Genomic DNA, 26,613 nt, shown 5'->3' on the forward strand with positions numbered 1-26,613 from the left:
AATCTTTTTCCTTTCAAAGGAATTTTTAATTTCAGAAATAGCCAGAAGTCACAAGGAGGTATGTCAGGACTGTAGGGAGGCTGTCGTAGTTGGTTGATGTCGTGTTTGACCAAAAAACGCTGAATAAGATTTGAGGAATGAGCTGGTGCGTTGTCGTGGTGCAGGATCCAGTCATGACTTGTCCACAATTCAGGTCGTTTCCTTCGCACTGCATCTCGTAGCCGCCTTAGGACATCAAGATAATACTCCTTATTCACTGTCTGGCCTCTTGGAGCATATTTGTGATGAACAATGCCGTCCTGGTCAAAAAAAATTTTCAACATTGTCTTGACATTGCTTCGACTTTGTCTTGCTTTTTTCGGCCGTTGCTCTTCGCGAGTTTCCCACTGTGAAGATTGAGCCTTTGGTTCAGGGTCGTAGCCATAAACCCATGACTCATCACCAGTAATAACTTTTTTAAATAGCTCTGGGTTTCTTTTTATCAAATCCAGATTGTCCTGTGGGGTTTCAAGTCGACAGTTCTTTTGGTCTTCTGTCAGCAGCCGAGGAACAAATTTTGCCGAAACACGGTTCATTTTTAAATCTTCGTGTAAAATGTTACAAATTGACGATTTTGGTATTCCCTTCCAGGTCTCGAACAGTCAATCGACGGTTTTCATTAATTGCTGCACCAACACGTTCAAAATTTTTAGCATTTCTGGTCGTTGAAGGCCTCCCAGATCGTTCGTCACTCTCCACTGATATGTGGCCATTTTTAAACCGCCCCTACCACTCTTTTATTTGTGTATCACCCATAGAAATGTCACCATACACTTTCCGTATCATAGTAATCGTCTCTGATGTTGAATGGCCAAGTTTTTGGCAAAATTTAATGCAAATGCGCTGCTCAACACATTCAGTTATATTGAAATGCGACGCACACACACGGCAGTACTGTATGGAACAGAGCGCTGTGACTCACTGAGTGACCGGATTGTATTGTATGCCTAATATGGAAAGGAGTAGGCTCGCCCCTCCCCTCCAATAACCGGTTCGAGCCGGTCAGTTACGCCGCGGCCGCTTACTGGTCGGCGGTTGGATACTTTTTGGGCAGACCTCGTGTATAAAAAAACAGTTATCATAATAAAAGTAAAATTTGCAGAATAATCTTTAATATCCAATATAGCTATAAATTGGTATTAATTTCTTAAGAAATTCTACTAACGGAAAATACGAGGCATATTTTGTAAGTAAGTTTTGTTATGAAATTCCACCTCTGTACCACTGCGGTCAGTGTCCTATGCTTGCACACTGTTTACCTGTTAGTAAGCCAAAAGTGCAATTACGGCAAAAATCAGTTGTTTTTTCACATGTTATTCCAAATTTCAAATGTCTCCATCAATTGAGAATCGCTGACTGTGAAATACGTGCTGTTATTCGTTTTCATTGCTCTAAAGGTGTTAAGGCAGTTGAAATTCACTATTAGAAATGTAGAAGTGTATGGACAAAACATTTAAAGTGATGGAAAAAAGATGCTCAAAAATATAATGTTAATGGTGAGAAACAGTGTTGACAACTCTCAGTGATTACTCTACGATTTGATGCAGAAAGTGAATGATAAAGTGAAAATGAGCATTTTACAAGTCTTAAGAAGTTTTTGAGAACTTTATTGAGAAACATGTTTTGCTGTATGACAAGGTGGTCTCAATTTAGCCAGTGAATACCATTTGTCTTTTCATATGAAGAAGCATCTTCAAGGTCAGTGCTGTAACAGTAACATTAGCATCAAAACGTTCGTGTTGCACTCTATGTTAAATCAGACGGCTATTTTCTATGACACCAGTTTACAAAAGGTTTATTTAGATATGATAAGTGTCTTAATATTGATGGCATTTATGAAAAAAGTAGGTTAAAGTGCGAGCTTTATACAAAAATAAAATCGTCACAATAATTTTACTTGATTTTGTTATATATCAAAACGGTACTTACTTAAAGATTAAGCCTTGTGTCTCAATATGTACTAATGGTACATCTTTGGCTCTGAATGGACTTATCAAACTGCACTCTTATGTTGCAAGTGAGATTTAATTTTACAATTCCATTTTGATATATAGTAATTTGTAAATTAAAATCATTTCTATATTGGTCATCGAGTAAGACCAATATAGAAAAGCAATAAAAAAAGTAATTGCTTTCTGGTTTTACTGTCATATATGTTGTTTCTGAATTACAGTTGAAGAGAAATTGCAGTCTCAAGAAGAATTATTGGACCCAGTAGACAGTGACTATGGATCGACGGTGGGATCAAGTGGAGATACAGGATGGAGTGAAGAATCCATCATCAAACCCTTACGGCTAAAACCTTTCAACCAGCTTTCTTCCGAGAGTTCATCTCAAAATTTAGTGCAGAATAATGTAGATATTAAGAAACTTACCCATATAGATATAGAAGAAATACGGACAAAGATGAAACACAAATTTGCAAGCACAGCACATTCAATATCGGATTCTGATGAAGAAGACTGTAAGAAGGAAGTGATTACTGAATCAAAGCCTGAGTCTGTACCTGGGGAAGAAGAGGATGATGATGATGTGGTTCTGTTTATTCCACGGTCTAGGACACCCAAACCTATTATAGTTTCCGATGATGAAGATGAATGCCTAACTACAAATGGTAAGTATATAAACAAAATTTAAAAAATGTAATACAGTACATTGTTTATTAACCCCCTTATGGTTTTTGACGTCATATTACGTTCATAGCAATGCCGTAAAAGTGTGCTACTGTCATAATATCATGCACCATTATGTTCATATTTTATTCTGTTGTATGCTATAATATTGTGCTAGAAGCATTTCTATGACGATTATGTGTCGTGCAGTTAGATCTGGCGTTTTCTGCTAAATCTCAGCACTTCTTTAGTCCTCTGTCATGAGTGTTTGCATCTTGGTGAGTTTGTTGTAATCGCAGGGCCGGCTTTAGGTTTTGGGTGCCCTAGGCAAAAAAATTCTGTGCTCTCGTTAAAGTCGATTTAGCAGGGTCTGCCGAGTATGAAACTTTATTAATGAGTTTTTGTTAACCCTTTGCACGCCAACAACGTACCTATATTACGGCCATCGGCTACTCAACTGAAAATCGCCAACGGCCGTAATATAGGTACGTCACATTTTTCGCCTGTAATTTTCTTATAGTTCATCTGATTGCCGTAAAATTTTGACTAATCGATAGTCGATTAGTTGCTTTGGAACCACAAAGTAGTTTATTCCTCTATGGACTGTTTGTTTGGTCGTATTTGAGCTTGGCAGCTGTTGGATTGTTTCGTTGAGAGTGAGGTTACTTCCGTGTTGCTGTGCGTTGTTTACGTTTGTATTTCTCTCATTACTTTTGTTGTTTGGGCATTTTTATTATGCCCCTTTTATTAGATTTATTGGTACTTTGGGATTATACCGACCACACCCAGACATGAATCGTTATTTGACATTTAGCTTCTACTGATTACTAGATTAGCGTATAACAATATTTCGTCAATATAAAACAGGAATTGTCTTATCGCAAACCCCTCCCCATCCTCAGACAGTTGACATTTAGCTTTTACTGATTACTAGATTAGCGTAGAAAAATATTTCGTCAATATAAAACCGGAATTGTCTTATCGCAAACCCCTCCCCATCCTCAGACAGAGGTCAAAGTTGAGCGGTCTAGTAGATAACGTGATTGCAGAGTCTCGCCGCCCGTTCAGCTGGTGCGTCGCTTTGTTGTACTTCCGTGTTTTACCCCTACATTTCTCCAGACACAAAAATTCAACAAAAACAAACATTACCAAACAAAAACTAAAATGTTTATTGAAAAAAAACACACAAAACTTGTTTTTAATCTTGATCACACTCCGCCACCCAAAATGCGAGTGCCTCCGGCCGAAGGTGCTGCCCGCGCTGATGTCAACGAAAGAAAAACACCCCTCGAGATAGTACCTATCAGTAAAATATCAAATTCTAGAGGGGCTGATCAGAAATATAAATTGAATTGTAATGGAAAGGCAATTATGTACCGTGCTAAAAACTTAAATAATTATGTGATGACGTGCGGCCTGCCGTAATCGGGATTCTCGAGAAAGATAAGATAACAGCGACAACAATACCGATCACAATACCTGGAAATGGCTGTTGATTGATGGAATGTTAGTTCTGTTACTCAACTACATCGTTTTATAACGTTCTAAGTTCATTGAAAAATGTGCGAATTTGACCCCATTAACAATTGATAATCTTTGTAAGTTTGTAATTAAATAGTTGTTTTTTATGTGCTATCATGTTTATTTCTATAAATTTATATTTTTGTGTTCTTCATACTGGTGTGGTTGGTATAATCCCAAAGTACCGATTTATTTTAGTATAGTGTCAAATATTGATTTGTGAATATAGTATAACATTACATACAACGTCCATGCTACTTACAAAAACTGTGCCCGTGTCACAAATGTTTTTGTGACTAAATTTTTCACTAAATAGTGAAAAAAATCACAACTGGACTTAAAAGGTAGGCTTTTGAAATGTTGTAATTAGGTTAAGGGGTAGATATAGTTTACTGGGATATAACAGGATATCAGCATAAATTTTTTTGAAACCACTTATTGGAGCTAAAAAAACTTTTTTTGAAAATTAAAATTTTTTTTATAAATTTTTTGTATAAGTTTAAATTACATTTATGCAACTACAATTTACCAACTGAACAAGGGAATTTCAGAAGCAAAATAATGATAAAGAAATCATCAATATCTGTTAAAAAATAAAAATGTTATGATACTTTTTGTGAAAGCTTGCAAAACTGCTGAAAATGCCCTTGGCGTTTCTGGGTAGTACTTTTGGAAAATAGGCTGGCGTGCAAAGGGTTAATACTTATTATATTAAAGAATATTATTTTATAACCTTTGATTAATGACTTGGATATATAAATGAAACTAATGTTGATTCTACAAAAAGCTCTTATAATTTCATATCCACAAACCTCAATGTATTATGTTACTTGAAAAATAGTCAAATGAAATGGTGAATTAAAAGTAGTTGAATGAAAAGTGAAAAGAAAGTGTGGGTTTGGATATAGTCTTTTGTTTATGACTTATAGATTTATAATTAGAAATCTAAATTATTATTTTAAAAGTTACATCACAAACAATTTTACATTATTAGGTATATCATATATCAGTATTTATACTCCTAAAGACTAAAGTCCTAATGGTACTTTTCTTGCTTTCTTCTTAGCATATTCTTGGATGAGGGTTTTTGAGTCTTGCTTTCTCACTTTCAATAGATATTGTAGCCAAACTCACAAGTCTCTCCTGGCACATTGTACTACGCATATATATTTAATTAGCTTAAGTTTGGAAGAACTTCATTTAGCACTAGCTACTTATGATACATTAATAGCTAAAATACACTTTCTCAGTTTGGTCATGATCGCTGTGTCGTGACGAGCAGCGAAGGGTTTTTTAGGTTATGTTTGTTATTAGTTTTGTTTTAGTAATTATTGTTATATTACACATGATTTTGCATTATTTTAAATGACTTTCATCATTAAAGTATAGAAGTTTTGAAAAGAATTAAAAAAAAGCTTTTTATGGTGAAAAATAAACTTTAACTGAATATTTTCCAAAACCCAGTGCTTTTTAGCAAAACAAACCTCAAGCGCTTAAATAATTTGTATAATTGTGTTTATTGTACAATATTAGGTTACTACATATGATTTTAGGGTGTTTATCATAAAAGTATAAAAGTTTTAAAGAAACTGGATTTTTATTTTGTTTCCGTATAAAAGTCACTGTCTAAAGTATTCATTAATTAAAAAAAAAATTATATAAACATCTTATATATTTTCTGATGGACAATTCATTTACCTTTCAAACGAATAAAAAGGAGCTTTTAACCCTCCAGGTGCTGACATCGCGTAGCGCGATGTTAGCGTACCTGTTTCCAGTGCTGACCTCGCGGAGCGCGATGTCAGAAACGCGATCTCTTTAAACCACGCTAGTGGCTATATATTACGGAATATCACGAACTATTTTTATATAGTATTAAACTAGAAGAAATGCGGAACTCGTTATACTCTATGGAGCACGTCTTTGCTCAAAGACCGGCGCTATACGACAGCTGTTTTTCTAAGCGTATGTTTATTTCCAAGTCATACGGTTCGGTCGGTCGTTCTGTTTATTGCTGTTCCGTCGTTGTTTGCATCATACCTTTGGTGTTGTAGTTGACTATTACTGTTTTATATTGTGTTTTATTGTAAAAATGAGTGAATTAAGTAGGTCTAGTGCAATAAGGAATGTGAAAGGTGTTACAATGTAGTACACAATGTTTCAAATATCACTGATTTTTTACGTGTTACAATTTATCGTTTTTTGCTCTGAGTGAATTCTGTCAATATGTAAACCCATAAGATGTATATACTTTTGGGTTCATTATTAAATTACCTACAACTTGTATATCTTGGATTTTTATTTTCATAACTTTGGTGAAATGATATCTAAGCTCAAAGTGAAAAAATAAAAACTTTTTTTTTTTTTTTTTGTCAAGATTTACATTCAGCAATATTTTACCATGTAAAGGTAAGTCATATAAGTATTATTATCATATTCTGTGATCTTTCCTGAAAATAATGATATATAATATGTAGTATTTACATGATTTATCATAAAAGTATAAAAGTTTTAAAGAAACTGGATTTTTATTTTGTTTCCGTATAAAAGTCACTGTCTAAAGTATTCATTAATTTTAAAAAAATTATATAAACATCTTATATATTTTCTGATGGACAATTCATTTACCTTTCAAACGAATAAAAAGGAGCTTTTAATGATCAAAAATAAATTTTAAGTGAATTTTTTCCTGAAACCTTGCGTTTTAGTAAAAATAATCTCTAGCAATCATCCATTTATAAAAATGTTTATGGTACAATATTAGGTTATTACGCTTGGTTTTGGGTTGTTTTTAAATTCTCTTTCTCATGAAAGTATTGAAATTTCAAAATAAAAATGTCTTACTATAGTTATTTTGCTTCAAACTTTATTCTTATTTGGTTTCCGTGGAAATGTTGCTGTTTAAGGTGATTTTTTAACTAAGAAATTATATACAAATTTAATGTTAAATGGTTTCTGATACGTAATTCATTTACCTTTAAAACAAAGTAGAAAGGAGCTTTTCACGATCAAAAATAAATGTTATGTACATTTTTTCTAAAACCTTGCATTTTTGTTCAAATCCGTATGGCATTTTTCACAGTCACACAAAAAATAACTGCACTTTTCAACATGGATTTGATTTTATCTCTGGCACTAAAAGGGTTAAACTAAAAATGAAACTTGTAAATATTAATTGTTAGATACAAATTGTCAGTGGTAAGAAATACTGGCATTTTAAATGGCTACTCTTTGACAAGCCATGTTAATTGAACAAAAGGAAAATATTTGTTATGGTAAACAGCAGTAGAATACTAACCCCTCAAAAGTTTATGGTAATCAGGGTGTGCGGAATTTTGTCCATAAGGGACTAAACATTGTGTTTCACCTACTATTCTGACAACTCTCCACCTTGTCTGCGAACATAAATGTTATTTTGGTGATCAACGCTTTGTAAATAGCAATGAAGTGTATAATGCAGTTTGTGTTTTTCACTTGAGAATTTGCCAGTAGGATTGTTTTCCTAAAAGTTTGGTTTTAAAACGGCTTTTACCAAGAATGTTTTTATTGGTATGGGAAAAGAAAAAGAGACAAAGATATAAAAAGGACTAGAATTGTTTGCCAGTTTTTAAATTTTTGGGCTTCTAATATTCAAAGAAACATTACGTGTATTAAAAGTCTTATTTTGACCTACTACAGAATACACTGTAACAGTTTGTCTCACGGGTTCTGACACTTTCTGTATAATAATTAGAATCTTAATTTTCAAATAAAATATGTCTGCTTCAATATTTCATTGACAGAAATGTTTACAAAACCACAGCTATGTGTAGATGATAAAAGTAAAATATGCAAATGATAAGACCATTAGTCCAATTCATCTTCTTTTATCAACACATGGAAGTGGCGAATGCCCTGGTGGTTTGAGTTTTATAATTAATTGTACTTTAATGCTTAAATAGATAGCAAATCCTCCTCTTTTTATTAAATAATTCCATCAGTAAAAAAAAGGATCATACAGTACATTTTTCTAACTTTTAAAATTTTGTTTACATGAAGTAGTAGGATTGATAATCTGTTCATCAAATTAACATGTTGACTGCGGCAAACATCTTAAATGCAGATCCAGATTAAGAGTAATTGTCTCACTCTGTGTAGACTAGGAGTGAAGTTATCATGTACTACATGTACCGTAGCTAGACAGTTATTGTACAGTTATTTAACACACTGAATTCAGCAGACGCTTTATGGTGCAGAACAAGATTAAGAGTAATTGTCTCACTCTGTGTAGACTAGCAGTGAAGGTATCATGTACTACATGTATCGTAGCTAGGCAGTTATTGTACAGTTGTTTAACACACTGACTTCAGCAGACGCTTTATGGTGCAGAACAAAATTAAGAGTAATTGTCTCACTCTGTATAGACTAGCAATGATGAAAAGCTATTAGCTGATTCTGTGAACTAGGTTTACATGTATCGTAGCTAGACAGTTATTGTACAGTTGTTTAACACACTGACTTCAGCAGACGCTTTATGGTGCAGAACAAGATTAAGAGTAATTGTATCACTCTGTATAGACTAGCAATGATGAAAATCTATTATCTGATTCTGTGAACTAGGTTTACATGTATCGTAGCTAGACAGTTATTGTACAGTTGTTTAAACACACTGACTTCAGCAGACGCTTTATGGTGCAGAATAAGATTAAGAGTAATTGTCTCACTCTGTATAGACTAGCAGTGAAGGTATCATGTACTACATGTATCGTAGCTAGACAGTTATTGTACAGTTATTTAACACACTGACTTCAGCAGACACTTTGTGGTGCAGAATAAGATTAAGAGTAATTGTCTCACTCTGCATAGACTAGCAATGAAGGTATCATGTACTACATGTATCGTAGCTAGGCAGTTATTGTACAGTTGTTTAACACACTGACTTCAGCAGACGCTTTATGGTGCAGAACAAGATTAAGAGTAATTGTCTCACTCTGTATAGACTAGCAATGATGAAAAGCTATTATCTGATTCTGTGAACTAGGTTTACATGTATCGTAGCTAGACAGTTATTGTACAGTTGTTTAACACACTGACTTCAGCAGACGCTTTATGGTGCAGAACAAGATTAAGAGTAATTGTATCACTCTGTATAGACTAGCAATGATGAAAATCTATTATCTGATTCTGTGAACTAGGTTTACATGTATCGTAGCTAGACAGTTATTGTACAGTTGTTTAACACACTGACTTCAGCAGACGCTTTATGGTGCAGAATAAGATTAAGAGTAATTGTCTCACTCTGTATAGACTAGCAGTGAAGGTATCATGTACTACATGTATCGTAGCTAGACAGTTATTGTACAGTTATTTAACACACTGACTTCAGCAGACACTTTGTGGTGCAGAACAAGATTAAGAGTAATTGTCTCACTCTGCATAGACTAGCAATGAAGTTATCATGTACTACATGTATCGTAGCTAGGCAGTTATTGTACAGTTGTTTAACACACTGACTTCAGCAGACGCTTTATGGTGCAGAACAAGATTAAGAGTAATTGTCTCACTCTGTATAGTATAGACTAGCAATGATGAAAAGCTATTATCTGATTCTGTGAACTAGGTTTACATGTATCGTAGCTAGACAGTTATTGTACAGTTGTTTAACACACTGACTTCAGCAGACGCTTTATGGTGCAGAATAAGATTAAGAGTAATTGTCTCACTCTGTATAGACTAGCAGTGAAGGTATCATGTACTACATGTATCGTAGCTAGACAGTTATTGTACAGTTATTTAACACACTGACTTCAGCAGACACTTTGTGGTGCAGAATAAGATTAAGAGTAATTGTCTCACTCTGCATAGACTAGCAATGAAGGTATCATGTACTACATGTATCGTAGCTAGGCAGTTATTGTACAGTTGTTTAACACACTGACTTCAGCAGACGCTTTATGGTGCAGAACAACATTAAGAGTAATTGTCTCACTCTGTATAGACTAGCAATGATGAAAAGCTATTATCTGATTCTGTGAACTAGGTTTACATGTATCGTAGCTAGACAGTTATTGTACAGTTGTTTAACACACTGACTTCAGCAGACGCTTTATGGTGCAGAACAAGATTAAGAGTAATTGTCTCACTCTGTGTAGACTAGCAGTGAAGGTATCATGTACTACATGTATCGTAGCTAGGCAGTTATTGTACAGTTGTTTAACACACTGACTTCAGCAGACGCTTTATGGTGCAGAACAAGATTAAGAGTAATTGTCTCACTCTGTGTAGACTAGCAGTGAAGGTATCATGTATTACATGTATCGTAGCTAGACAGTTATTGTACAGTTATTTAACACACTGACCTCAGCAGACGCTTTATGGTGCAGAACAAGATTAAGAGTAATTGTCTCACTCTGTATAGACTAGCAGTGAAGGTATGATGTACTACATGTATCGTAGCTAGACAGTTATTTTACAGTTGTTTAACACACTGACTTCAGCAGACGCTTTATGGTGCAGAACAAGATTAAGAGTAGTTGTCTCACTCTGTATAGACTAGCAATGATGAAAAGCTATTATCTGATTCTGTGAACTAGGTTTACATGTATCGTAGCTAGACAGTTATTGTACAGTTATTTAACACACTGACTTCAGCAGACGCTTTATGGTGCAGAACAAGATTAAGAGTAGTTGTCTCACTCTGTATAGACTAGCAATGATGAAAAGCTATTATCTGATTCTGTGAACTAGGTTTACATGTATCGTAGCTAGACAGTTATTGTACAGTTATTTAACACACTGACTTCAGCAGACGCTTTATGGTGCAGAACAAGATTAAGAGTAATTGTCTCACTCTGTATAGACTAGCAATGATGAAAAGCTATTATCTGATTCTGTGAACTAGGTTTACATGTATCGTAGCTAGACAGTTATTGTACAGTTGTTTAACACACTGACTTCAGCAGACGCTTTATGGTGCAGAACAAGATTGAGCGTAATTATCTCACTCAGCGTAGACTAGCAGTGATGCAAAGCTATTATCTGATTCTGTGTAGTAGTAGGTTTATAAGTAAGTCAATTAACAGTGATAAAACAGTAATAACCACAAGTAAAATAATATTTCAAACAAGTGGGGATTATGAATATCATTACAAATCAGTCTTAAAATATTTTTACCCTGCTAAGCAAATAAGAATTATTTATTTAATTCATATTTTAAAAAGCTTACAGATTTGTTTGTTAGTTTTCATCATTAGCAGTTATTTAATAAGATTGAACTCCATAATAAGTTTTATTGATTTATTTCAGCACCAATGAACGAAGATCTGAAGTGCAATTACACTGGAGCCGAAGAATATAGTTTAAAGGTATGTAAACAACTTAAGATAATTTACAACTTGTTCTTAATTATATATGTAAGTAAATTATTGTTCCATAATCAATTCCAATTCTTATTGATTCCTTGAATAATCTTTTTATAATTTATTGTTAATAAGTAGTAGAATATATGAGTAATGTTAACCCTATATCTAAATGCCTCGGTGTTGTGAAATTTATAAAATATTGTTGTAAATGTAATATTGAAATGTGGTTACTTTTATTTACCATGAACTGAGATAAACCTTTCACCAATCTTCACACTTACAGTATTTGAAATATTAAAGATAAATAATATGCTTGAATAATCTAAATGATAAATTTGGTAATCTTCATGTAACATTTACTAATTGGAATAAATTCATTAGAGGAAAGTAAATTGCTGTGCTGTAAGTTTGGAATCATACATTTGTAGCTTCTGCCAATTATTGATAAAATGTTCAAATTATAATGCACACTTTTACCGATTATCTATGATTTTTATTTTAACTGAAGTTTTCTTCTCATGTCAGAAGTCTAAAAAAGCTTGTGTGTTTGAAGATAGTATGTGTCCTAAAAATTATAGTTATTAATAATTTTAGTTTTTGCACATAATTATTTGATATTACTAGAATATTAAAATCTTAAATAATCTGTGTAATGTTTTCAGTTGCTTGATTACTCAAAACTTAAACTGAAACATGAAATGAGGTTAGAGACAGTTTTTAGATATCTAAGGGGCTATATGTAAAAATTTAACTATAGTATTTGTACATTTTTGAGAATATGTTTATTCTCGAAAACTTAATTTTATTAAATGAAGTCATGAGTTTTGAAACATAAAAATTACAAATTCTGTGAGTGCTGAAGTGTTGCCATATTCTTTGTTGGTACAACACTACACAGAGGGAAAATATCACCAATATGATGGTTTAATGTAGTACAACAATATTTCAGCCATCAAACCAGATTGCAGTTTTCTGTACATTCTGAACTGTCAATATATACAAGTTTTTAAAATATATTTATTGTCTCTCCATCTTTGATCTGTGGATCATTTTGTAGTGATGTTTTCTTGTGATATCCATGATGTAGTGGTCTAACAATGTTGTTTATACAGAGTTTGTATAGTATGTGTTAAAATTAGTGTGTTTTATTAAAAACACACACTGCAAAAGTTAATTATTACTATTTTATACTATTTGTCACAACAACATACTGAATTCTGCCAAAGCAAAGTTATGTAAGTGCTTTAATATGTCGATTGTAAAGTAAAAGGTTTTTTTGTAGGACAATTATTTATACTTTTTAGAATTTCTACAATCTTTCTAGTTAACTTTGATTTAAAATAGATATACAAATGAAAAGGAAAAGATCACTGTTGACATTAATAATTTACAAGTTCCTAGTTACATTCTACCAGCCTCTTCGTATTGGAATCAAATGTTTAATTTATGGACAAACACTCTAATAATTAAAAAATTGTATTTTTGTGAGACGTTTGTATTTTTGTACATGTGTATTTGTATTTTTAATGACATTTGTTTTTATTTAAGTCTAAATTGTTTGTATTATTACTTTACTTTTATTTCAGTTATGCAGGTCTGATGATGTGTTCATTGAACACAAAAGGTCTTACAAAAATAACATTTCTTAATTATTGGAGTGTTTGTTCATAAATTATGCAAGTGCCCAGTTTTTAGGTGTTTTTTTTTTTAATTAAAATAACATTTTTATTTTTGACTTGTTTCTTTGCCATAAAATTTGAAACAAAATGCATTATTGTCTCTGTATTCCATTCTAAAAATGATTCCTTACAATATAACAAAAAAATACTAAAATGAATTGAGTAGTCCCTCGATAACAAGAATCTTTCCTAGATCACATTTAAACTCTGGCTTTCAAGATTCTACTGTATCATGTCTTTAGTTGTATAAACTGATATAAACATGAAAAGCTTTAGTTAGTTTTATATGGCTTTTCACATGGTTAAAAAGCAATGGATACAAAAATTGGTTTAACCTTTATTTTGTATAGGAGATTAACACCTTTATTTTACTATAATACCTATTTCCAATTCCTCCCAATTTTCAACCTCAATATGTGTTCCATTCTTGTGTTCCAATATGTGTTTTTACCTATATTACACAGCTAAAATTAACTTAATATATGCTAATTACATATGTTGACGAATGTATAACAATTTCACTGTATCTTTTTCTGTATGGAATGTTTAAAAGCAAAGGGCAGTAGATATGCAGTTACTGCACTGGCATCACTATCACTGTCAGTGCAAGCAGTTAATAAAATTAACCTTACTAGATACTATTATTCATCGTTATGTGTATTTAAGTATTAAATAACTTTTGAATTTTTTTAAAGTTTATTTTAAAGTGATAAAGTAATTTTGTTTAGTGTTTAGTTGCATTTTCAGATATTAAACACTAATACGAGCAATTGATTTACAGCAGGAAATAAAAACAGAGGAGCCTGAAATCTTTATAGTAGATGATGACAGTAATAGTGTAGAGATAATCCAAAGTGACTTTGACACCAAGACTGAGGTAAAGCAAGACATAAAGCCCAACAATGTACATGAAGTTTCTGAAGGTGATAAAAAGCGAAAGGCTCCATCCGAATCTCCGAGACCAAAAGGTTTACAAATTGTGTACTAAATGTTTTCAGTGTAGGTATTAAACCTTTAGAGACCGGCCTTAAATTAGACTTACTAGATAAAAAGATCGGGCTCATTTGAGGCATTTTGCATAGTTTTACCAATATGTAACTCTAGTCTTTGTTTGAAGTTTGTTTTTGACGATGGACGGATTGTGATGGAAACAGAATTTTTCCGGACATTTGCCATTGTTCAGTGATACAATAAAATCTGTAACACTTTGTTTCGAAGTGCATGTTTTAGAGTTAATCTGCATGGGATAGACACACAACATGACTGTTGTAGTTCCTGATTTATGCGTGTCACAACCCTTTGGTATGTTATGTTCACTTTAACCTAGATTGTAGTCACGCATTAGTTTAGTCATTTACCTGAAGAAGAGATCAAATTGCAGATCTCGAAACGTAGTGTTACTGATTGTATTGTATCACTGAACAATGGCAAATGTCCGGAAAAATCCTGTTTCCTTCATATAACTCTGTATTTTAGCTAGAAAATTAATGTTGTATTTAATTTATACCTTAATCCATTAAAATATAAAATACTTTTTCATTTAATATATGTACAAAATGTTTATAATCTTGTATGCAATTTTTAATTGTAAGAAATAAAATAAAAATTAGAAAATTAATATTTACTAGAAGACAAAAACATTTTTTACTTCTGTAGATATCTAAACCATATATTTATTTTATATGTATTCTTTTTCATTTTTTTTACATTACTTCCAAATTTCAGTGCAATATTAAATTTTATATTAATAGTTTTTTGAAAACATTTACACAATAAAAATATATTTGGTATTAGGGGGAACATTTCTTTTAATGTTCGACAATCAAACATCCTTAAAAATGGTGGTAATCACTAACTAGTCAATTGATTTTTTATTCCAGCAAAGAGAACAAGGAGAAAGAAGAGAAATTCAGACTCAGAAGATGATCACATCCGCGGTGAGAAAGTGTTTGATAGGTAAGATAAAACACTTTTAAATTTTTATTTTATCATTAATCCTCTTAGTGCTAAACAGTTTGTAAAAGTTCTTACGAAAAATGCCGGGCTGCTTTTTTAAAAGGACGTGCAAAGAATGCTAGGCCAATTTTGCCGTTTTAAACACCTTTTGTTTTATAAAAAACTTTTGTATTTATTGTTAGACATCAACGATTAATGTCTTGTTTTTGTCTAACAATGTACTTGTTTAATTTGGCATTTTTACTAACTTATAAATTTGTTATATGCAAAAACAAAAAAAGCATATGTAAAAATATATGTATGTAGGAACTGTCAATACATCCCATGTACTCCTCATTGACTACAATTTGTATTAAAAAGTTTTCTCCCATTTCTATATTTCCTGCTGAGTTTTTAGATGTCTGGTGCAAAACAGGGTTTTTTTGGATTTTTTTCTCTTTGTATCCTAACATCAAAAGATTTTTATTTTGCATGTAAAGCTTTTAGCCAACTCTAAATTTATTCCTCATTTCTGTTGGTATTCCTTTATAGTTTCTTCTCATTGTGATGAAAGTCAGATTACCATAAAGATATGTTGCTAAAGAAATAGTGGTAAAAAAGTTATCCACAAACACATGATAACCTTTTTTAGGTAGTGTCCAATTTCCAAAAAGTGTTTTTACATCATGGAAGGGAAGTCCTGAGTTTCTATCAGTATATCTGCTACCTCGGTTACACACAAAAGAAAGACAGTACTTGCTAACAGAATCACAGAGTATCCATAGTTTGACACCCCAACGATGATGTTGCTTGTTTGGCAAGTATTGTAGGAGTTGTGAGTGGCTTTTTGTTCCTTACAGGGCTCGCATCAACTGAACGTTCACGATGAGGTATATAGTAAGTTCTGAAATCTGGTTAATATGTTCTAGAATGGGATTGAATTTACCACATGGATCATTGGATCATATCCTGGTTGTCTGGGTTTTGCCAGTAACTGTTTTGCATTGTTTACTACATGAAAAAAAACTGTAACAAGGATTGAAATCTGTTCTGGCTAAACATTTTGCCAAACAAAGGTGTGATGGCTATGGACCAATAGCTCGCAATTGTTGGTTTTTTTTTACTATACCCATATCCAAAATAATAAATGCTTTCATTTCTTACAAGTTAACCCTTCCCGCGCTACGGCAATTTGGGACGCACCATATCCAAACGCTACATATACCTCAAAATTTTTGTTTTAATAAAGTCAACGCTAACGTTGTATTTGAGTTTGTTACCATATAAAAAGTCTTTTGGGAACGAAAAAAGTATAATTTTTTTAATATGTTTATTTAAATTATAAAGCAATATAAATACACCAAATTTAACGAAATGTTGAACGAAATTTTACGATCGTGTATAATATTATATTATAGTATAGGTATAGTATGTATATAATACTATTAAAATAAAACATTAATGGGTATAAAAAGATCTAAAATTAGCCATCACGGTGTTCAAGATAACGTCAACGTGTGGTATGTCTTGAAATCTGTATCCGGGTGCAGGTTCGGCCGGGCGGTGCATGTCTCGCACACGTAAATGGTCTCCTTGCGCAAACCGTTTCGTGTACACACAACACATCTTCCCAATATGTCAAAAACCAATTTGACAACGTAAACACAACAGTTTCACTCGCAGTCCGCGAACGAACTAAACCGGCGAGTTAGTTCGTCAGTAGCGCTAGTGTCTGGCAAAACAGGCAGTGGCATGGGTAGTGCGCTGCCATTTTGCAGCTTGGAGAAAAACCGGGAGGCGGGGACAACTATTACTGTGCTTTTCTATTGAGGGATGTATGCTCCAGCAGTTGCTGCACTCCACCGGCAAAACTGGGAACTACTTACTCCCAATAATAACCTCAATGTTTAAAAGCGAATATATTTGTCAACAGCGTTTTTAGCAAAGTAAATATTGGCGGTCATATTTTTCAACAGCGCGCAAAGGGTTAAAATTTTTCCAATCACGGGCTCTGGATTCAGGTGATAAATTGTGTGTCTTCTAATATAATCTGTAGCATACTTACTTGTCATATTTACTAGTAAGTTTAAGTGTGCTATTAGAGGCGAGTCATGTAAAGGACAATGTTTTGGACCATACACTTTGTCAAATACAAATGAATGAGCAAAGTTATCATTATTTTCATCAACTAAAAGCCAATCTGGATGGTTAATATTGATAGGATCATCATCAGATGTGTCATTAATGGTTGGGTTTGTTACAATTTGATCAATAACAGCATCTACAGTACTGTTGCAAGGAATAGGTCTACCTGTCCATGCTGTTACTTCAGTAGGCCTACCATCACTTTTGTAAGATGACAACTCTGAAGCTTCATAGTCGGGGTTATTGTCAGTATTGTCATTGAACCTTCTAACTTACTATCACTGTCATCAGTGTTAGAAATATTATTTACAAAAGTATCACTAAGATCATCACTGGCAATATCAACACTGCTTTGTAGAAGGCTATATAGAATCGTACAATGATCTCTGTTTTTTACTCATGGTCAAAACTTTTCACAATATACACAGAACTAATAAAATAATAAATACATACACAGTAGAAAACAAGAACTAAATCAATAATTCTGTTGCAAAATACGATACCTACAACGTAATAGCTTGTAAACAAACAATTACAATGGCAAGCAAACTCTGAAGAAAAAACCACCAAGAAGAAAGGGGGGGTGAGAGAGGGGGAGACTTTATTTCAAAATCATCAAAAATTGTCAAAAATACATATCAGTCTCATTGAAAAATTCATTTAAGTTATAAAAAGGTCTCTCCAACAGCCAATGATGCAGTTTATTCTTCATAACTCTAGACTCCAATCTTTTGATTTCATCAGGAAGTCTGTTGTAACATTTAGCCCCCATGAAGGCAGGTTTCTTCTCACAAAGGTCCTGGAGTGATTTGGTAGAGTGAAGTTGTTACCATGCCTGGTGTTGTAGTTATGCATATCTCCATTCCGGTGAAAGTGTCTTCCTACCGTATTTAGGATAGTTTCTTGAATATACAAACTTATGACTGTCAGTATCTTTCATTCTTTAAAAATTTGTCTGCAGCTGTCTCGAGGTTTTAAACTGTAAGATATGCGGGTTGTCACTGTACACTATATGGGTCGGGATAAATAATAAGACGTTACATTTTAGAGTACCATCGCTCTAAGACCGCTCATAAAGGAACGGACGGGACACGGAGGTTTACATGACGGTGTCTGGTGGTGGACTGCTGGCTAGTCAGCTTGGACCGTTGGTTGTAGGGTAGTGGTGTGATGTGACGTCACAGGAGAGCAGCCTATGAACATTCTTTATTCGTATCAGACCACATCGTATGATACATCGCCTGACAATACATACTGCCAACATAACTAGTGCATACATTAAATATTGCTATGGGTACATTACCAACTTAGTATTTATCACACTAAATACACTACAATCCTCCCCCTTAAATACATAAGTCCCCTACAATTTTAGAAATGTTTTAATTTCAAATTTTTTTTAAACAATTCTCCAATTTTAAATCAATTACAATGAATAGAAAATTGACAGTATATTTTTTTATTTTTGTAAGTATAGATTATAGAGAACAAAATACAAATTTAATATAATCATTTAACACAAATCAAAACACTTCAATCAAAACCAATAAATCTGAATATAGCAATTAATAACACATTGAATGAACACAATTAACAAATCGATAATAATAATACCTAAACAATATTAATTATATACAAATCACAATCGGGTTGTATTTACAAGTCCATTTTGACTACAGATTTACGATCCCTTAGTGGATATTGTCTAACAGGTGTCATTTGTTTGGGTGAAACACTGGAACTGTTATTGTTTACATTTGTACGTGGGCTGGGGCTTTGCCCCTGAGCGTTTCTGTTATTGTTAAGGTTTTGCGGAGAGGGGGGCAAGGTCGTTGCTAAAACTACTGGCAACCTCGCGCTTGCTCTGTCCCGCAACTGTATATCGATCGTTTCCTGCGTGTGCTCTGTTGCCAAGCTTGCGTCTGGGGCTCTAGGCGTTGTTGTCAACTCAGACATTTCCGGACTACACTGTAAACCTATCAACTGGTCAATATGTCGTTTCCACCTCATCCCCGTATTTAGTTGAACTAAATACGTGACTGGTCCTAATCGTGAAACTACCACACCTGGTATCCACTTATTTCTACCTCTGTAATCTCTGGCTATGATTGGCTGTCCAATAGCTAATTGTCTAGTTTTACTACCCCTATAATACAATTGTTGTTTTTCTTGATTATCTGACATTATTGATTCTTTTTTATGTCTACATAGCTTAATGGTATGTCATTTTCAGCTAAACACTGCAAATAGGTACCTATGACATTAATATTAAGGTCATCATCCGAAATTTCATCTTTAACCTCACTATTTACAGGTAATCTAGATAAACCATCGGCATTGCCATGATTTTGGGACTTAACATACACAATCTCATATTGGAAACCACTTAAAAACAAAGCGTATCGCTGCAACCTACTGGCTGCGAAAGCCGGTAACCCTTTCTTTGGTCCAAAAATAGCCACTGAAGGCTTATGATCAGTCTTTAACAAAAACTGTGTACCATATAAATATTGACTAAATTTCTTGACACCAAATACAATGCTTAATGCTTCCTTATCTATTTGTGAATAGTTTTTCTCAGCGCTATTTAACACTCTACTTGCGAATGATATAGGTCTTTCTGAACCGTCGTGTTGAATCTGACTTAAAACTGACGCAATACCATATGGACTAGCATCACTGGCTACCACTAGTGGTAATGCAGGATCATAATGCACTAAAACTTCAGCAGAGATGAACTTTTGCTTAATCTCTTGTAATGCCTTCTTACATGCTAAATTGAATGCAAAATCGGTATCCTTTATCAACAACTGATACATTGGAGTCAAAATAGTGGATATCCTAGGAATGAAACGTGAATAATAATTAACAAGACCAAGGAAGGTTTTAAGCTGTGTCACATTTTGAGGTTCAGGTGCCTTGACAATTGCTTCAACCTTACTAGGTGCGGTATGCAACCCTTGTTTACTGATAACAAAACCTAAATATTCTAAACTGTCACAGAAAAATTTACATTTGTTTTTGCTCACTGTGTGTACATTACCAACTTAGTATTTATCACACTAAATACACTACATAAACCAGCCATAACTCTTAAAGCTCGTTTTTACAGAAATAGAGCACGTTCAAGATTTTTTGCTGATCCCCACACAAGGATTCCATATCTAAGGTGGCTTTCAAAAATGGCATGATAGGCAATTTTGACGGTTTTGTTGGTGCTAATAGCTTTTATTCTTCTTATTGCGAAAAGTGCTCTACTTAATTTCTTACACAATTCTTCAATGTGAGCAGTCCATGACATAGTATCATTGAGTTTAACTCCTAGATGTTTTATTAATGTTTCAGACTGTAGCTGAGGTATTGTAGATATGTCTTTTCTTTTATTGCCAAAGGTGAGCTGCTTAGTCTTCTCTTCATTAAAAACAAGATCGTGGTTTTGGCAGTATTGCAGAGCTGAGTTGACACTAATATTATAAGTGTCTATTTCTAAAGTTTCTATTGATTTATTTGCTGTTAAGATAACAGTATCAACAGCATACATTATGGTATGACTGAGTGGATCAGTAAGCATGAGAAGGTCATTTGTGAACAGTATGAAGAGGAGGGGGCCAAAAACAGATCCCTGAGGCACTCCTCAAGTTATGGGTAAGATGTGGGGTCTGAAAATGTTAGATCTTTCATGGTCAAAATGTTTAATTTTGACTAGTTGGGTACGCTCATTCAGATATGATGCAAACCATTTTTGAGCTGTACTCACAAAATGCCCATCATAGACAATTTCTGTTAAAAATGAAATCATGACCAAGACTGTCAAAAGCCTTACTTAAATCCAAGAAAATTCCAGTAACATTTTTCCCTTCTTCAAGAGAGTCTAATATAAATTCTGCTGTTTCGTCTATTGCTGTAAGGGTTGATTTTCCTTTTCTGAAGCCATGCTGCCTGTCTGTTAGAATATTGTTATCTTGCAGGTGATGGTAACGCGTTCTCCATCACCTGCAAGTTAACAATACTACTAAGTACTATTTTTTTCAATTACATTGGATGTTGTAGCAATGAGTGAAATAGGCCTGTAGTTTGTAATTCCTTCTTTCTTCCCCTTTTTATGTATTGGAATCACCTTGGCAACTTTCAGTTTAGTCAGGAAGTATTCTAGAGAGAGTGACATGTTGGTTATATATAAGAGAGGATTAATGAGTTCTTCTTTGCAGAGTTTTAAAATCTTGGATGAAATTTAATCTATTCCAGTAGAGCTTTTAGTTTTCAAACTGTTAATAATATTTCTGACGCCAATGTTGAGTTTGCCTTGTCGATCAAGAAAATATGTCAAAAAGTGTATATTTATGTCCATTGTAATTTATTCTAGACTTTGTATTTTTGTGTGTTGTAGTTAATTTGGCCCTTTTTCTCCAATAGAAAATATATAAACATACACAAGTCTGAATAGCTTACTTGTAACCTATCTAGTAAAAGTTAGATATTAACTTTGTCTTTAATATCTGCATTACAGCACAGAACAGAACAAGCAGTGCATACTTAAATATTTGCTAAAATGTACAGTTCAAAGTATATATTTATTAAAGCTTCTAATCTTCTTATCTGAATATTTTCTTACTCAGTGATTAGTAGTAGTTGCAGAAAGGGTTAAAATAAGGAGTGCTGCTGTCCTCCTCTGTAGACTAGTGGATATAGTCACGGCACTCTAATTGAGAGATCACAGGCTCAAATCCCGGGGAGGTCCCATCAGACAGGAGTAATAGTCTAAGTGATCCAGACAAGCCAGCATAGACAAGAGCTCAGTGCTGCTAGTATCAAGCTTACTCTATGCTTTCAAGACTATAAATGTAAACCAACTGAAAATAGGTAATTAAATTAATTAAACATATTGTTGCGCTGTCATAAAACTATGTTCACACAGAACAGCTTAGTACATTTAATAAGTTCTTTTAATTAATAATATCTTTTAATTAATATAAGTTTGCTGTAATGTAACTTTAGAGACTAAGATAGGATCTTTCGCTACTTTAAAGACCAGTGAGGAATAGGCTTGAGAGGTTTTTGAAATAGGAATAGGCTTTTATGTTAACCAGGAATCCTTTGTCCGTGTAAAAATTCAGTACAATCGGTTCAGTAGTTATTCCATGATTGAGTAAACACATACACGTGCACATGCACGTACACTCACACATACAAATACACAGACAGACACCATTAGATTTTTATGTAATAGTATAGATATACTTTTCAGTAAATAACATGAAATATTTATATGTAGTTAAAAGTCTTTTTATTTTTTGAAGTATATTTTTCTATTTTAAACCTATAAAACGAAAAGTAAAACATACAAATTCCAAAGTAAAGCCTTAAAAACATGAGAAAATTAAAAGTATGCTAAAAATAGGTTTTATGCAACAAATAGAAATAATTTCCAATTAAAAAAAGGAACTTATTCTTTGAAAAATAAACTTTAGTATTGGTTCAACCAGCAGTGATGACAATGTTGTCAATAACTAAAAGTTGTAAGTGATAACAAAAACACACTCAGCTTTAGACAAAACCTATATATCTTGTGGGAAAATTTTAAGCAAAGTTTTTGTGTATTACTATAACACTAAATCTGAAATCATCACAATAAAACAGAAAGTTGTGACTAATCATAACTAGGTTTAAGCCATCAGTGAAACAGCGCAAATAATGTGAATAAAGAAATTAATTTTGATCCTTTAGAGCAAGAAAAGATGTTTGAAACACATGTTTTCTTCAGAAAGAAATGTCCTAAGCAGTGATGTAGATCATGTTTTATTCTAATGAAATTTCTTCTTACAAAATTAGGAGATAAAATTCCCTTACTTATGTGTTTTCTCGATGCAGATGAGTAAACCTAACATTTGTATTGTAATTTTATATATGTGTGGTGTAGATATAATTTATTATTATTCTAAAATTGATACATTAACAAAAATATAAGCATCAGATTTATTACTTAGTTATTTTTGAAATATTTCATAGTTACAACTATTTTGGCAAAAGTATACAAAAAATTAATTATACAGCTATCTCTACAATCATTTCCAGATACCCTTTACTTTGAATAAATAACTTGAAAACTTTACGGGCATTTTAATTTTTAGCGATGCAGATTCCGATGAGGAAATTAGTGATTATCTAACAGAGTCAAAAAGAAAAGTTTTGGATTTCCTGAACACGGCTACGGAGGGAGAACTGCGGATTGTCCCTTCTTGTACTGTGAAGAAAATAGAGGCGATTCAATCCATGAGGCCATTTGAAGGATGGATAGATCTGGTACGTAACTGCATTCTCAAATAATTTCTGGATGAATCATGAATTTGCATTGTTTTAGAAAAGAGCGGTTTTCTTAAATTTGAAGTAAAAGGTTTAATTGAAGAGTCGGTTTGCAGGTAACCAAATTCCAAACGGGAAAGTTCCTGGGGACAAACCTGCTGAATGGTGCACAGCAGGTGATAGAAGCACGGGAAGTTGTGGCACATCTGATGCGCAAGTGTGAGCGCATTGCAACACGCACAGAGAAAGCCATTGCAGCTGGTTCACACAGTATATCTTGCCAACCCTCCATTCTTAACCCCGAGTGAGTACATATCTCTGGTGATTGGTTACTGCTGGTTGACTGGTAGTGTCACCTATTACTCAATTTTCAAAAAATTAACACCTAATTAGTTTAATCAATAACCAAACTATTTATGTGAATCTCATCATTAATCAAATCTTAAGTTGTAAAATTTTGAATGAAGTTACTTTTTGTGATTTGAAATTATTGGTGACAGCCTTTACACCACTCAGTACTAATAAATTTTGATAAATAGTGTCTCCTAAACGAAGTAATCATCTGTTAAGTATGATTTTTTGTGATAAAAGTTCTTAAATAAAAAACAAAATGCCATACAAATTATATTTAATTAAAACTCAGACAGGATCTTAAATTGGTGCATATGCAGTAAAGCCAGTTTCCATACTTGTATGTTGTATGGTTGTACCCCTAGAATTTAACAGGCGGAGGAGTCTTACTGCCAAAAATCCGACCATTGGCAATTTGTGGTTTACTCAGTGGATACCAGTATGTTTGGAAGAAAATTAAGTAATTTGGTCAGAGTTGAAGGTAAAGTTAGGTAGGGAAATAAAAAAAATATTTGGAATGCCTGTATAAATAAAGAAGTTCAACCTTAGTGTTACTGTAAAATGAGTTAAAAATCATGTTACTTTACTGGAAAATGTAAATTAACTGGGAGAGTTATGTGAAAAGAGCTGAACCTAAACAAACTCAGAAACAATTAACCTTGAATTAGGATATAGAGAAAATCTGTTCATTTAGTGATATTTGTTTATTTTAGATTTTTCATCCTAATAAATCTTGAGTTTTACATGACAATTCTTGAACTGACATGGTTATTCACTTAAGGGACTACAAATTACAACTGATTTTAAACTTTTTTTAACTACATATTTCTAAATATTCAGCTAATGTAAACTTGTTATATAATATTGTTTTAAGCAAGTTCAGCAAATTAAATATTATTGGTATTGTAGTTTCATTAAAAATTCTAATACAGGGTGGCGCAAAAGTCACTGGACAGTTGGTTAAAAGAAGAAAAAAAATAACAGCAAGACGTAGTACAGTAGTTTTGTCCGTGATGTTGGCATTACTAAATGTTGGTAATTATGTCTTTTTAAGTTGGCAATACAATGCAATGAAACACACAACAATTGAACTAGTGAGTTCATTTGAGACACGTGTTTAAAGCTGTAGTCCCCGAATTATTATTTTTCTAATAGAATTTTTGTTAAACATTAGTCATAATGTTAACGAAAGAAGAAAAAATTTTCGTGTTAAAAACATTTTATAAAAGTGGTGCTACTGCAGTTGTTAAACAGAGAAGAAAATATTTTCACGCTAAAAACATTTTATAAAAGTGGTGCTACTGCAGTTGTTAATGAATGGGGAATACACTTTAGATCAGTCTAGACCAGGGGTGCCCAACCTTTTTTACCCAAGGGCCACATTATAAAGCCTTTATGGCTAGGCGGGCCAACATCCGAGGAGATTTGGAACCCCAAACAAAACGTATTGTCCGGGGTTTGTTCCAGAAATCTTGTGCAAAATATGAGTTTTAAGGTTATTTTGCCCTTGTTTCCTGATTATTGTAATTTCTTATTATTTATTAGTTGTTAGGTAAAGGTTTATAATATATTATGTTTTTAGGTTCTTTTAGTAGAAATAAATATAAACCCAGACTTTTGGATGTTTGCTCTAATTCTGAGGGAACAATAAAAAAGTCACCAATAAATTGAATACATTGATTTTAATTAATCCTACTAGGATACTAGGACATACAAATTACGTGGCAAGTGGTGACCTTGAGTTGGGTAGGGGTTACGTCGCCGCACCGCGCGCTGTGCCATGCTTTACGCGCGCTCTATTCGCCAGCCGGCAGCCACCACCGTAGTCAGTGAAATCTGTCTGCAACTACTTTACTTCTTTCAACACTCATACTCCACCAAATGAATACGGCTCGTTCTACGTGAAATCGGCTAGACTGCTTGTTTCTCAAAATTTGTATTTATTTAATATTTCAAATGCTTTTAAACAAATTTGGTTGTTTTGGCAACAAGGCGGGCCACATAAAACTGACACGCGGGCCGTAGGTTGGGCAGCCCTGGTCTAGACAAACAGTGTACGACATACGAGATAGATTTGAGCAACATGGATCTGTTATGGATGCACCAAAGTCTGGCCGCCCATCTACAGTCTCAACTGATGACAATTTATTGCGGGTATGTTTAGCTGTAACCAAAAGTCCTCGAAAATTGACCAGACGATTAGCATCTAAGCTGGAGTAGTCAAGGAATCTGTTTATTCTCGAAAGCATCATACTATTGACGAACTGAAAGACTACATACATGACGCATTTTATGATTTGGACAATGATCCCACACTATGCCGTAGAGTATGTAACAGTATTCCAGAAAAATTAATGAAGACAGAAAACAATTTGAATATAAAAAATAATTGTAAGTATTGTTTGTAATAAAAAATAATTTCAAATAAATCTAGTCTGTTTTAACCAACCGTCCTTTGTGACTTTTGCGCCACCCTGTACTTAAAACTAACTTGGTAAGGTTTTAAAAGACTGATTACTTTTCTATTGCAGCACACGTTTTAACACATGATAGCAAAGTAGGATGAATACAGATTGCACATTATTATAGCTGAAAGATTACTGAGTGCAGGAATATTTAGATACCAAGATAGTGGCTCTTGCAGCAAAGATTCGTAATGAACCGTCTGTTACTTTCTGGACAGCCCTTGTT

The 26,613-nt window shown here is 33.4% G+C and overlaps 1 protein-coding gene across 4 annotated transcripts in view; it reads left to right on the forward strand.

The window, feature by feature from the left end:
* LOC124369852 (SWI/SNF-related matrix-associated actin-dependent regulator of chromatin subfamily A containing DEAD/H box 1 homolog) overlaps nucleotides 1–26,613 on the forward strand; it is a 69,771-nt gene that overhangs the window by 13,544 nt on the left and 29,614 nt on the right. For 3 of the 4 annotated variants that reach the window (XM_046827995.1, XM_046827984.1, XM_046827989.1), the window contains exons 3-8: nucleotides 2,213–2,653; nucleotides 11,457–11,515; nucleotides 13,973–14,159; nucleotides 15,072–15,147; nucleotides 23,400–23,571; nucleotides 23,688–23,875. In XM_046827995.1, the coding sequence (XP_046683951.1) occupies nucleotides 2,213–2,653; nucleotides 11,457–11,515; nucleotides 13,973–14,159; nucleotides 15,072–15,147; nucleotides 23,400–23,571; nucleotides 23,688–23,875 (1,123 nt within the window). The remainder of the gene's footprint in view (nucleotides 1–2,212; nucleotides 2,654–11,456; nucleotides 11,516–13,972; nucleotides 14,160–15,071; nucleotides 15,148–23,399; nucleotides 23,572–23,687; nucleotides 23,876–26,613) is intronic. The other variant, XM_046828004.1, reaches the window with a different exon arrangement.

This window comes from Homalodisca vitripennis, chromosome 1 (genome assembly GCF_021130785.1).
Source record: "Homalodisca vitripennis isolate AUS2020 chromosome 1, UT_GWSS_2.1, whole genome shotgun sequence".
Classification (NCBI taxonomy): Eukaryota; Metazoa; Arthropoda; class Insecta; order Hemiptera; family Cicadellidae; genus Homalodisca; species Homalodisca vitripennis.